General features: G+C 40.4%; 1 protein-coding gene across 7 annotated transcripts in view; it reads right to left on the bottom strand.

The window, feature by feature from the left end:
• Positions 1–12,922, bottom strand: part of DOCK1 (dedicator of cytokinesis 1) — a 275,550-nt gene that overhangs the window by 230,134 nt on the left and 32,494 nt on the right. For 6 of the 7 annotated variants that reach the window (XM_046943088.1, XM_046943087.1, XM_040702563.2 and 3 more), the window contains 10 exons: positions 11,018–11,153; positions 9,405–9,562; positions 8,763–8,844; positions 8,211–8,346; positions 7,983–8,055; positions 5,336–5,478; positions 3,216–3,341; positions 1,614–1,738; positions 1,265–1,363; positions 97–169 (listed from right to left, as the gene is read on the bottom strand). In XM_046943088.1, the coding sequence (XP_046799044.1) occupies positions 97–169; positions 1,265–1,363; positions 1,614–1,738; positions 3,216–3,341; positions 5,336–5,478; positions 7,983–8,055; positions 8,211–8,346; positions 8,763–8,844; positions 9,405–9,562; positions 11,018–11,153 (1,151 nt within the window). The remainder of the gene's footprint in view (positions 1–96; positions 170–1,264; positions 1,364–1,613; positions 1,739–3,215; positions 3,342–5,335; positions 5,479–7,982; positions 8,056–8,210; positions 8,347–8,762; positions 8,845–9,404; positions 9,563–11,017; positions 11,154–12,922) is intronic. The other variant, XM_040702565.2, reaches the window with a different exon arrangement.

The following is a 12,922-nucleotide window of genomic DNA, read 5'->3' as shown; positions in this document are numbered from 1 at the left end:
AACAGTCAATTACAGATTAGAAATTTTATGCCCGTTTCAGCAGATTTTGGCACCAGACACTGACAAGAATCATAATGAAAAGGCCAAATTACTCACAGTCCTGTGACGATCTGTGTCGGAACGTGAACCTCAAATGGCTCCGGTTCACATCTTCAATAGGGATTGCGACCTTCACGTATTGTGGGAGAGGATGGAGAAAGGAAACAATCAGGGCAGTATCTTCAAGTGTACTTACTGCTACCAAATCTCATCTAGACATTTTCAACACTAGTCCTGGCTCTTTACAAAACATTAATGTTAAGGACAAGTTTCAGTTGGCCACCAAAGACCAAAGGTCACAGACTTCCCAGGAAAATCAACAATTCTTGTACTAAGAAAAAAAAAAAGGAAAATGAAGCAATGCTGTTAAGTTATCCAGCAAGACATGGAGATACTAAGGCTGATACAGCTATGATGGTTGAAACCTCAAAGCATTCCCAGCTCAGGAATGAGCCCACCTTGATAGTCAAGGCAAAGGTGAGCTTTTTAAGATATTTATTACATATGCACCACTTGTACTATGCAAACTATTAGTGCATCACTGATCCCCATGTAACCAACATGCACAGATGTAACTAATCTTCTCCCTTGATATTTCTGTTGCTTTATTTCCTCGGTCACGTGCACCAGCAAGCTCCATGCTGTCCTGCTGCTCCCTACCACATCCAGGGGTTCTGAGACTCCCCAGCAACAACTTTCTGTTGCCACATGCAATGAGAGCTACTTTGACTTGAAACCACAGTGTGGAGAGATGCAAAGAGCCTCTTCATTGGTATGTATCTACTGTTCCCACTGACTTCAGAATATTTCATTAAGCTAACATTGGCCTCCTACATAAAAATTGGCATTTAAGCTAAAATGTTATTATCCAAGCAGCTTCAGCAAGCTTGCAGCACAATCAGCCAAGTCCCAAAACAACGATGAGTTCAACAGTATAACAATTACGTTTTAATCTCAATATTCTGCTTTCCTAGGTCAGTTTCATGGAAAGAGTAAAAACCATTCCTAAACAGATGGTGCAGTGCCCCCAAAACAGTCATCTTGACCAGAAGGATGAAATAATTTTTTTATGCAATGAAAGACTAATCCATCTCTGAAATACCTCCTTTTGTTCTACCGGGGATGGCTACAAGCATTCAGTTTCCTAAATTTGCTTCTCAAGACTGAAGTCTATATTAACTTCATATGAACACCAATGGATGAAATTATTGTAATGTGTTTGTACCTTTACAGTCTCAAACCAGCGAGGCTGCTTTACTTGGTAATATATCACTGATTTGTACTCTGAGATGGCTTCATCACCAGCACCAGGAAAAATAACACTCTAGAAAACACAAGCAGAAGAGAAAATGTTTATGTCCATCTTAACCTCTACTTTTCAATTCAACACATAAAAAATAAATCAGTAAGTAGGTCAAAATATGACAGAAAACATGCATTGATATGATAAGGGGATCATGAGAAGGAGAAAATTTTGTTGTAAACAGAAATAGGGACTAAAGTTGAAAATATCTAAAAAGATGTTGAAGAGATTAAACATACATATGAAAAAATAAGTGTTAACCAAATAATACCTCTAATCTTTTCCCATCTTCATCATAAACAGACACTGTAACTTCTACATTTTTTGCTGTTGTTTTACTGCCTTTGTCAAAGTCTCCTTGAACCAACGTTACATAGATATCATTCCGAACATCACCTACAAGAAAAGAAACACAAAGTTTGGAGTGATTTTCACAGTGAATCTTTTGATTTGTGAAATGAACAGCCCACAGAATCAATGACCAACATTACTGGTAACAAACATACATACACATATGGCAAAATGTTTGAAAGCCAGTGTATTTTGAACATTGAAAACCAGCAGTGCTGAAAGCAGCTATGGTTAGCTAAAATTGACTTAAGATTTGTAAACTTGAACTATCAATGCATAGAGCTGAAGCTAACAAATAAATAGCACAAACAACCACACAATTATTTCTGGACTGAAAGAACACATCCTCATCATTAAGATTATGTACCGTATCATTCCAGAAACACCTCAGTTCTCGTGTTGGCTCTATTCTTTTTTTTCCATTATTAATTTGAAAGGAGACATTTCAATTCCTTCAACTTATCTCACACACGTATTTTTATATGGCAGTCTATGGAGGTCTGCTATAACATTACACTGGGAGATGTTCTGATGTTTTTGCTGCTGAGGGTTTCAGGGGAGGACTACGATTAGCTTTATGTCTTAAAATGCTCCTCAGCCTCACCCCCATTAAAGTAAAACTTTGCAATGAACTGGAAAACAGGATTTCCAATAATTCCAAGAGGCAGATGGCCTACGTGCCAACATACCATCATAACAAGCAGAGGTGCTGAGGCACTTAGAACATATTGGCTATATCGTAAAATATCTGACACATGCAGTCTGCAGCCACAGGAGGAGAGCTGGAACTCACTCGTTTCTGAAAGTATCTGATGGCTTCTCCAGAGCCCATCAATCTGAAAGGACAGCATCAACTTTTCCTGTATTCTGAAGTTTGGCTTCTGTCGTTGTTGGGGTTTCTGTTTGTATGGGCGTTTGTTTTTGTAAATAAACACCAGACTTGAACATCCACAGAATATATTAAGAAAGGAGACATTATAGCTCTCTTTTATATGTACTATCCAAAGTTGGCACAAACCCTAAAGAGACCTGCTATCTCTAGATCAAGCCTTTTGCTCTGAAAAATGTTATCTGCTTTCTGGTTTGGATTCACCTCAGGAAATAAAAGTTTTACATCTGCCCTTGCTAGGGAAACAATATGAACAGTGCATTTTGTATACATTTTCCTTCACTGGAAACAGGAGAATTTCCATTGTCATCTCAATATCATGTCTCTTATTTGGGGGTGGAGGGGGTTACTAGTTTTATGGGTGTTACTAGTTTTATTAATTTCTGCAGCACATGTGGCATGTGTATACTTATCTCCAATCCATATTCTGGGACAAGATCATAGAATCATCAAGGTTGGAAAAGGCCTCCAAGATCATCTAGAAGAGACCCCCAAGATCCTTTGATGACGTCCTATTCTTAATAGATACCACTACCATTTGCAGGTTCTTTTTTCCCCAAAGCTTCTGTGCATACAGGTATTTAAAGAAGGTTAAAAATTAACAAAGCAGAGTGCATTCACACAATGGCTTACCAGGCATGATAATCTCAGGAAACCCCATTTTCCGAGCCACAGCTGTTGACCTATCCACTAAGTGTGGAAACTCTTTTCTAATCTGATGAATATCTCCTGGAAGAAGTTTCAAAGTCACCCACAAACCTGTCGGGTAAAAATCACTATTATTAAACTTGTGGTTTTTCTAGTTATTGAAGACATTTATCCATTTAGGGGACACATTCAGGAGCAATTGCATACAGCTTCTCACAGACAGGCTTACAAAGCCCAGATCTCAGTCATGACCTTGAACCTTCACTACAACATGCCTTTACTGAGGAGAATAACAGGTCACCAGGATCACAGTACAACAACTGTAAGAGGGAAACCACTGGGCAGCAGCCAGACACACGAAGGCTCTTCACACGTCACCATTAACACCAGAACTCCTCCTGGCAGCATTCTGAGAACCAGACTTGTCTCACTCCTCATGTCTTACACACAGGGCCTTGTAGAAATGCAGTCATTAAGCCATTAACAGAACAGCCTCAAGCTTTCAGCTCTCACAAGTTCTTTCTAACAGAATGTTTATCTTCCACAGGAAGAAAGAGAAGTGGCACATTTCTCCATTCAAAGCGAGGTTACACTTCACAACCAAGCAATATGGATAGGCACCAAGGCAGCCAGCACCAACAGCTGACAGATAACCTGAATTGGTTCGGGCCCACCACCCCCATCAGCTGTTTTCAAGGCACTGAACACCCAAATCCACAGCATCAGCTTTACACAGTCAACATTTTCCTCTCTTCAGCAGCAGAAGCAGCCGCTAAAGCCAATGCTTGCCAACTAACATCAGGCATGCTTGTTTTAGGGGGAAAAAAAAGACACTAAAAAAAAAAGTGTTCCACACTTGGTGAAGTGCCTGCCAATTACGCTGAAGCATGAAATAATTGCAGCAGCAATTTTCAGAAGATCCCAAAATTAAAAACTATGAAAAGAATACCCCAAAAATATTCATCTATAAAATAACTGTGTGAGTAACAGGATAACCCACAATTTAACCAAGCATTTGTTTTGTATATATCTGGCAGCTAGCTTTCTTTTTTACTAAAGTCTCTCACAAATGGCTTTGGTCCGACTTGTTGCCAAAGACAGTCCTACCAGCTGCTATTTCATTAAACAGTAATGTACCCACAAGGACTGGCCGAGGCACAACTCTTTGTCCTCTCTGGTTTGCAGGGGGTGGGCAGGGCCTGGCTTAGGGAAAGCATTTGGAATGAATCAGAGCTTCCTCCTTTCTGATATGCATTTCTCACAAGTGAAAACTGAAGAGGGGAGGAAATCAGATCCAAGTTTTTCACTTCAGTTAAAAAGAATTTATATATATGTATATATATATATGAAAATTTAGAGTTTTACTTACTGAAAGTCATTTAAAAAAAAAATCAATTAAAAAAAAAAACAACCAGCAAAGCAGCACATAATTTGTCCTGGTTTGTGCCTATTTTTCACATACTCAAAAGCAGACTGCAAGCAGGGAGCTCTGCACCGGCCTGCCTGGAAGTACATTAATTCAGACTGAAAAAAAGACAACAGCTAATACTGTAACCAGAGCCACACAATTCACTTTTTAGCTGGCAGATACATTGCCAAAGGCAATCCAGAGGAAACAAGAGGGATCATTGGGGCTGCTTCTTCCTGCAGAGGCATCAGTGTGGGTTCTGATGGGAGAAATCCCCTGCTTGCTTGATGGGAAGCCAACTGCTGCGAACGCAGCTGCAAAGCAAGGAGAAGGAGGGGAAGGAAAGGACTATTCCTTCCTTCAGCACAAGGAAGACAACATCTGCAGCTGTGGGGCACAGGGGCAGACTTCCTGAAGCAGTTTTCAGCACAGAAATACAGAGATGTCCCAGTGAGGGACACTGAAGAGAAAGGACAGGCGGTCTGCAGGGCTGACAACAGGGGCAAAAAGATGCTGAGCAGAAATAGCAGTATCAATCTTGAAGGAGAGGAAACACAGCACAGATATAATTTTTGGTACCAAACAACAGTGTTGGTGCTATTATGCCCCTTGACTCCATGATTATAACAATCCCATGCTGAAAATCGAGCAATAAGCATTTTTACATACACCAGTGTATAGAAAGAGCAGTACGTACCCTGACCCTTGTGGTTAACTTCTTTAGCAGCAATCACTTTGTTTATAACAGTCTGAAGGAAATCATTCTCCCCTGCCACCCTGGGTGAAAAACGGGATGATATGTTCAGCTGCTTGTGTCGAATGGCGTCATCCAACGCTAGCCTGGAGGATGCACATGACGACCAACACCAGGAAACAAAGGGTCACAGAAAACCAGAAGTCACAGTAACAAGGAAACACAAAAGATCATATCACAGTTGTGACAAAGAGTATTTATTAGTCAACGCAAGACAAAGGACAGGAAAGGTAACAAGACAGAGGAAGACCATTAATCAGAAGAACGCTGATCTACTGAAGAGAAGTACAGCGAACTCGGGTTGTTACTTCTTCCTTCAGGAACATGCATGCACAGCCTCCATCACTCTTTATTAGGATAGGAAGGGAATCTCCCACCTGAGAACCCTCAATTAAGCAGTGAAAACCTACACAGGTAGGTTTTTGTTTTGAATACGAAGCCACAGACTGGCCCTGCTCCACCTCCAGGGCCACTGCTGGGGTTCCATAAAGGAAGCAGCAGTGCATACCGCCTGAGGGAAAAGTTTCTATCCATCTCACAGAAATGGCAGAGGACAAGAAAAGCAGATAATCCAAACATTCTGTTAAACTTGATGAATAAATGAAAAGATGAAACCTATAAATAAACACCAGCATTAAGTGTCATTTAAGCAATCTTGCCAAGTGCTTTCGACAGCCATTGTGTTGGTGGCTAGTGAATGAATACAAACAAAGATATGAAAACAGAGTTGCATGTGGTACAACAGAAGCGAAGCATGGGATGAGAAGAAAAATGTGGCTCATATATAGCCTAAGTCTACATTAGAAATAATGACACCAGCATTCATTGCGTGCTTTCACATTATTCGTGCTGTTTGGAATACACTTTTTCTGAAGCCTGTTTTAATTTAGAGCTGAAAAAAAAAACCACATTCTATATCTTTTCAAATACCTGATTTATACACACAAAAAATAAATCAGTTTTAATGGAACAGAAAGCTAGATGTGCCATTAGCATCCACTTTGACACACAAAGATTCATTTTCATTGCATATTTCCATACTTGCTAGAAGAAAGCTTGCTATTGTTTGCCACACAATCAAGGTATGGTGAAAGCACTCTTCCCTACAGAAGTCTGTTTCCCTTGAAAAATAGTTACACTTATGATTTTCACAGTAGCGGATGCTGTTACATACAAACAAAGCCATTTCAGACATTAGGCATACATCCTTTCCCAGCAGCACCTTGACATTCTGTCTATACCCCTGGATCTTCAAACCATGAGGACTTCCAAAATTAGGCCTTTTTGCCAAAATGAAGTTTAATTTGTGACTACTTTATTTCAAGTTTGTTTTTTTTTTTTTTTTTTGCATTATTAAAAACCCTCTGAATACCCATTAGCATATTAATCAAGGAATTTTTGCTTAACATTACTTCATCATTCACAATGTTGAACAGATGGCAGTGTAACATTCCTTAGAAAGAATAAACTAAGCATTACAGCTCTACACACATGCATTTGACTTATCCCTTCTACCTTTCTACACTTCAAAGAATAAGTGAATGGAAGTGAACTTCTGCCACAGTCCTCCTCTGTTAAAATGCCTTCATTGCTAGAAGTGCTTCCCACAAAATTAAAAATATATGTGCACACTTCTACACACTAAAAAAAAAAAATCAGGTTGTACTTCTTAATATGACCTAGTGGTTGGAAGCCAAAACTGATCTGCAACTGCACTGTATGCAAACATAACAGTATTTTAGAGGGACACCATCATCTCTATACTTGTTGTGAGCTCCTTTAATTACTCCAGAAGTTGTCTAACAGAAATGGATATTGCTGTTTTCATTTTGACCTCTGCCCAATGCACCTTACAGACTAAATTAATAAAACCCAAAACGACAGCAACTATGCCTTTAGTTTAGTCTCAACTATGGAAAGGTCTGCAGTTTCAGAAGACGGAAACTAAGACCAGGACCAAGCATGATGCTTATCTCCCTGATCCTCTATATCGACTATAACATGCACAGCAGGCAGATCTCCTTCACCATCCAGCCAAAATATTTAATGGTTCTGGTAAAGTCTCATATGAAAAAGCCAAAGAATGAGAAGTATTCCAGGATGTACATCAAGCCATCTTTCAATTTCTCAATGTTTATTTTTACAGCTACTATGGGCCCTACTGTGCCATTTCATCTCCTACCAAGGAAAAGATAAATGCTGTCATTAACTCATTTCACAGAGGTCACCTGGACTGGATGTCTTTTTCAGTCTTAGCCAGCATTGAACCAGCAATGTAACTATATCAAGCATTGCACTTCTGAAGTGTGATAACCCTGACATCTTCATGCAAAAAAACAAAACAAAACAAAACCAAGAACGTACCCTTTAGATTCAATTTAAAAAAAATGAAGTTTTTGGTGCTGACTGGTACTGTAATTATTGGGAAATTGCCAAGAACAAAAACTAAGATGTAATATTTAAGATAAGCTATCAAACTGAAATAAATCAGCTTCAGCATGCTATAGAACACACCCTGCAATCAAAAGTTAAACTGCAATGGAAAGGCACAATCTTTTTACTTCTGCTTATTCTTTAAGCTATTACTTACGGTTGAAATGGTATGAAGTGCTGTTTGTCCTCATCATCAACTTTTCCATTAATTATGTCGGTAACGTCCATCACTGAAAACAAAAATGAAGTCCACTGAATTTAAGGATAAGTGCAGGAAGAAGAGTGGTGAGGGGACACCCTGAGGGGCAGGAACCAACAGTGACTAAGCACAGGCTTAGGGAACCGTGCGATGTGACAACCAGGGATGCTGCACCCAAGAAATTACCTGCTACTCCAAAAGGCCGCCGGAGCCCAGAGGTCAGCTTCCTCGTGTTGTTGTCCCTCAGCTCCATTCTGCCCACCCGCACAATCTGACAGACGAAACTGATTTTCTCTCTTTTCAGGTCCTTGCTGCCGAGGTCCTAGAAATACAAGTTTTGTCAGGTTGTTTTATCATAGTTGAATTACAAGTTCCATTTAGTGCATTTAGAACGTTTGCCTTCGTCATCGTAGGCTTTAGCACAAGAACAAATTGTTCCCAGAATTTTAAGCATGTTTGTAACGGCAGTTACGCCTTATCTTGACTTTTGTGTGAATTAGTTGCTTAGGAAGCCAAGTCATTTCTAGTAAATTAAACCTTCACGGAGCAACTTCACCCTTGTGTTTAAAAGTTTTAAAGAGACATTTATGAGAAATGGCTCATAGGAGCCTCCAGCAGGACTGTGACTAGCAGAGCCAACTCCACCATTTGCACAGAGAGCAATAACTCCTCAGTTATTCACAGATCATGAGAGAAATCCTTTAGACTCTGCAAGTCAACCGGCCCCCCCAGACTTACAGTGAACACTGCTCGGAGGTTGTGCAACCTGTCGATGTCCTTGGGGAGCCCAGAGCTTGACCAGCGCACCAAATAGTTTTCACTGCAAAAACAGCATTTTGAAGAATTTTTTTTGTTTAAATGCCTTTGCTGAATGTACGGTTATAAAGTCAACTTACAGAGGAGTATATTAAGCCCAATCTATGTTAATCAAATTAATATTTACTTAGTAGACAGCTGCCATTTTCCTTTGCATGCATCATTCATAAAGGAAAGCAGCTCCTCAGCAAGGAAGCGTACAGATTTCTGCAGGGAAGCAGGGGGCGCAGGAACGGCTCACAGTGCTGTCAGCGCTGCTGCCAAGAGAGCACACGCAGCCTTGCAGGTGTGTTCATGTCTCATTTAAGCTCTGCACTTGAGGAACTGAAGACACGGTGTGATAAGGAACAGCACGACCCTGAAATGTACCCAGGGTGAAGGGACTTGCCGGATGCTGCGCTGAATACAACTGAAGTGCTGCTGCATCATTACTTCCCAGATAACCCCGTCCTACACATTTCACAGAAATTTGACTTTCATAAGCCCTGCATCATCCTGCAGAGCTACCACACTACTGTAACTGAGGAAGAACAGAGAAGGGAGTACACTCAGGAGTACACTAACCTGATAAATTTGGATTCATGGGGATCGTAGAGAGACATGAGGACTTCGGCATCTTCCCCTATTTTGCAGACTACATTTTTTAAATTTACAAATAAAGCAAACGAAGGAGTGGCAGCAAATTTAGCTTGTCTGTTGATATCGATATTCTGTTTCTGAGACTGTAATTCAAGAACAGAAGAAACTTTAATTTAATTTAACCTGACAAATATCCACCTTTACAAAATCTTCCTGAAACCTTTAAGACAGTAAAAGGAGTTATATGTTGTGTGCCTGCTCTTGCTGTCTTTGTTTATATTAGATCCAGAAAATGCAGTTTGTTGTAAATTCTATCTTGAAGAGCTACTCCATAAGGAATAACAAAATGAAACAAAAATAAATTAAGAAGCATTGATACACTCACTTATTAAAAAAGGAAGCTAATCAAATGGAGAAGAGAGCCTAAACCACTCCTAGCAAAAAAGCAAACTTGTTCTCTTCTATGTCTCCTATGGCACGTACAAAGCACCAAGACAGCCAGGAGAGCCAGCAGTGCCGCTCTACTAACCAGCCCACCCTTTGTCCATTAGCTCCACGGGACTTTCCATGAATTCCTCATCTAGGCAGGAGGGAGGAACACACATGGGACCAAAAGGAGATGGGGAGGGAGGGCACTGGAAGCACAGAGACTCTTCTCATGGGCACCAAACTGCAGCAAAGTGCCCCCAGTTCATCCCTCTCCAGGTTCTGCTGCACTGACTTGGAGCCTCAGCATCACTTAGCCAAGTTCCTGCACAACAGCTGATGCTCAACAGCAAACTACGAGCCTCTTAAAATACAGTGAGCTATGGGAAGAGGACAAGGCACAACCGGACATCTAGACAGAAACATTGTTTCTAATACTGTACTTTCCACAAAAAAACAGGAAACAACCATGGAAACCGGTTTAAACAGGGACAGTGAAAGAACTCCGGATGCAAAAATGGCATGGTTTAATTTCTCTTTAAATTAGAATGCTTACATCAAGTTTGGTGAGCCCTGCAGTGTGTGTATACGGTCCACTGCAAGTCAGGAGGACACAGAACTCCTTACTCTGCATTAACGCACTGCTGAGGAGCTGCTCAGGAACAGTGTGCTCTACCAACCCCTGCTACTGATGCTGGGAAAACTCCTCACAATGGAAATGTTTTTCATTATAAATATTAAAATTTGAATTGCAAAGTTGACTGTTCAAGGCTGAGAAAGTCTTTCTGTTTTCCCCCTGTATTTCAACAAATTTTCCACTCTTGGTAAACATAAAGCCCACAAACATGAGGGCACTACTCTGTTCAATTCTCCAAAATAAACCCTTAGGAAAATCTAGCATATACAAACGTGCTACCTCTGCATCTCCAACATTAACCTACAAGCACAGCTGATATATTGGTACAACTGCAAATTTTAGTAAGTCGTAAAAGGAAAAAAAAACACACAACAGTTAAGAAGTCCCTGATGATTTCTTATAAAATATTTAAACCTGATCACTCTTCATAAACATATCAAATTCTTCATTACCAATGCTAACAGTAGCACTAATCTAGTTAAGATACAGTCTTATGTTTCAAAGGGAAAAGGCACAGCTGCACAGCAGTTCTTACTTTTTCCTCCAGCAACCTCTCTTCCACTTGCTTGGAAGCTATTTCATGTGCCCTAAAAAGGCTGATTGTGCTCGTCTGCTCTGGGTCCAAAATATTGCCATCTTCATCTCTAACGACCAGATCTAAATCAAGAATCCTGAACAGAAACAGAACACGTTTGTGAATAACAGTACTCAAATAAATCCTTAAATAACACCTGCAAAGTGTTTACTGTTAATGGCATTTGCTCCTGATGTGTGAAAGAAATAATTACTTGATACTTGGTAAAAGGATTTAACACGTTACCAGCCCAGGAGATAACCATCCCTAGCTGGAGGACGCTTTTTCCCACCAGCACAGGAAGAACTGATGTACATGAAATAGCAGAACAGCTGGGGAAGCAGTTTCTTAAACAACTGAATTTGCAGGAGTTGTTTGTTCGAACTGTCAGATGAATCAGAGCAGACATCTACATTCACGCCACATGCAAACCGGTCAGTTCTTTTCTTCCCACTCTATATTCTCCACCTAGGCATGTTAATCACGGTTTAGTGAAAATCTACAAAATACATGAAGGCACAAAATGTCTCTATTTAAGGCAGAAGGCAGGCTTCTGTCAGCAGGGAGTTAACATCCACATTTATTCTCTGCAGAAAGGAAGGTTTTTGCCATAACCAAGTCCAGCCTTTTTCCATGGAACTGCAGTGCTGGCAGTAGAATCAAGGATGTGGAAAACTGAAGTCTAAGTTGACCTTATTTCTCTATTTGTCTTCTCTAAGACTTATCAGTCTCAGCTCCCCGTCAATACAAGTCCCAAACATTACCATCCCTAATTATGGAGTCATCTCTCATGATAGAGCTGCTGGAACTTTGCCTTTGACATGTTTGATCACATTGTCTTAAATCAAGCTTGCTGGACCTGAGAAGCCACAGAGAAGTTGATCGTCTATCTGAGTAAATCCCCTTTGGACAGGACCCAGAATCACTTAAGAGAAGAGTATGAACTGTGGAGAACGCCCTGCCCTCCTGACAAGGGGGAAACCCAAAGGTTTGGAACAAATCTCTGAGCTTCCTAAGTCATTATAGAAACCTTCTAATTGACTGCTCTGCATTACCTCAAAGGGAGACACATCACTCAAACAAGCCACAGAGCGCAGGTCATTAATAAACATCTCCTAAGCTCCACTCCGAAGTGCAGATAAATATCTTAAGCACTTCAAGCAACCCACAGATGAGCTTTTCAGTGAGAAAGTGGTTTCATCATTGAAGATGAACAGAAGAGCAGCCAAAACCACAGTTCTGGGACAGCCGCCCCATCAAGTGGACAAGAGGAAAGGAACTCACAGGAGCAATCACCCACAGCCTACAGCACACCAACAGGACAAGAATGGATGCACAGATTGTCAAATGAACAGAAGTAAACTCCACTCTGGAGTAATTCCTTTGTCTTATCCCTGAACTTGTATTTGATGCTTCGAAAAAAGAAACAAATATATTTCTCCTTAAATGTCCCAGTTACAGATTTTTGCAACTGAACAAGAAAGGTGTTTTTGCAACAAAATTATCTGACCCAATTTCAGACAAACAATATAAATACAACTTCGTAAGAGTACTTTTTCACTTCCTCAGTTATTTTGACAACATGCAGCAAAATTGTCATCTTTATTTATAGGAATATCTTATTTACAAATCAGCATTTCACAGAACAGGAAAAGTTAGAATACGATTAGATCAGAAAACATTTATAAAATGCATAACGAAGTCTTCCTGTCTGGATGTGGCCCTCCAATACTTGAAGGCAGAGTATAAACGGGAGGGGGAACGGCTGTTTACGAGGGTGGATAGTGATAGGACAAGGGGGAATGGTTTTATACTGAGACAGTGGAGGTTTAGGTTGGATATTAGGAGGAACGCACTGGAACAGGT

This window comes from Gallus gallus, chromosome 6, assembly GCF_016699485.2.
Source record: "Gallus gallus isolate bGalGal1 chromosome 6, bGalGal1.mat.broiler.GRCg7b, whole genome shotgun sequence".
NCBI classification, from domain to species: domain Eukaryota; kingdom Metazoa; phylum Chordata; class Aves; order Galliformes; family Phasianidae; genus Gallus; species Gallus gallus.
This window is presented reverse-complemented; position numbering and strand designations above follow the sequence as displayed.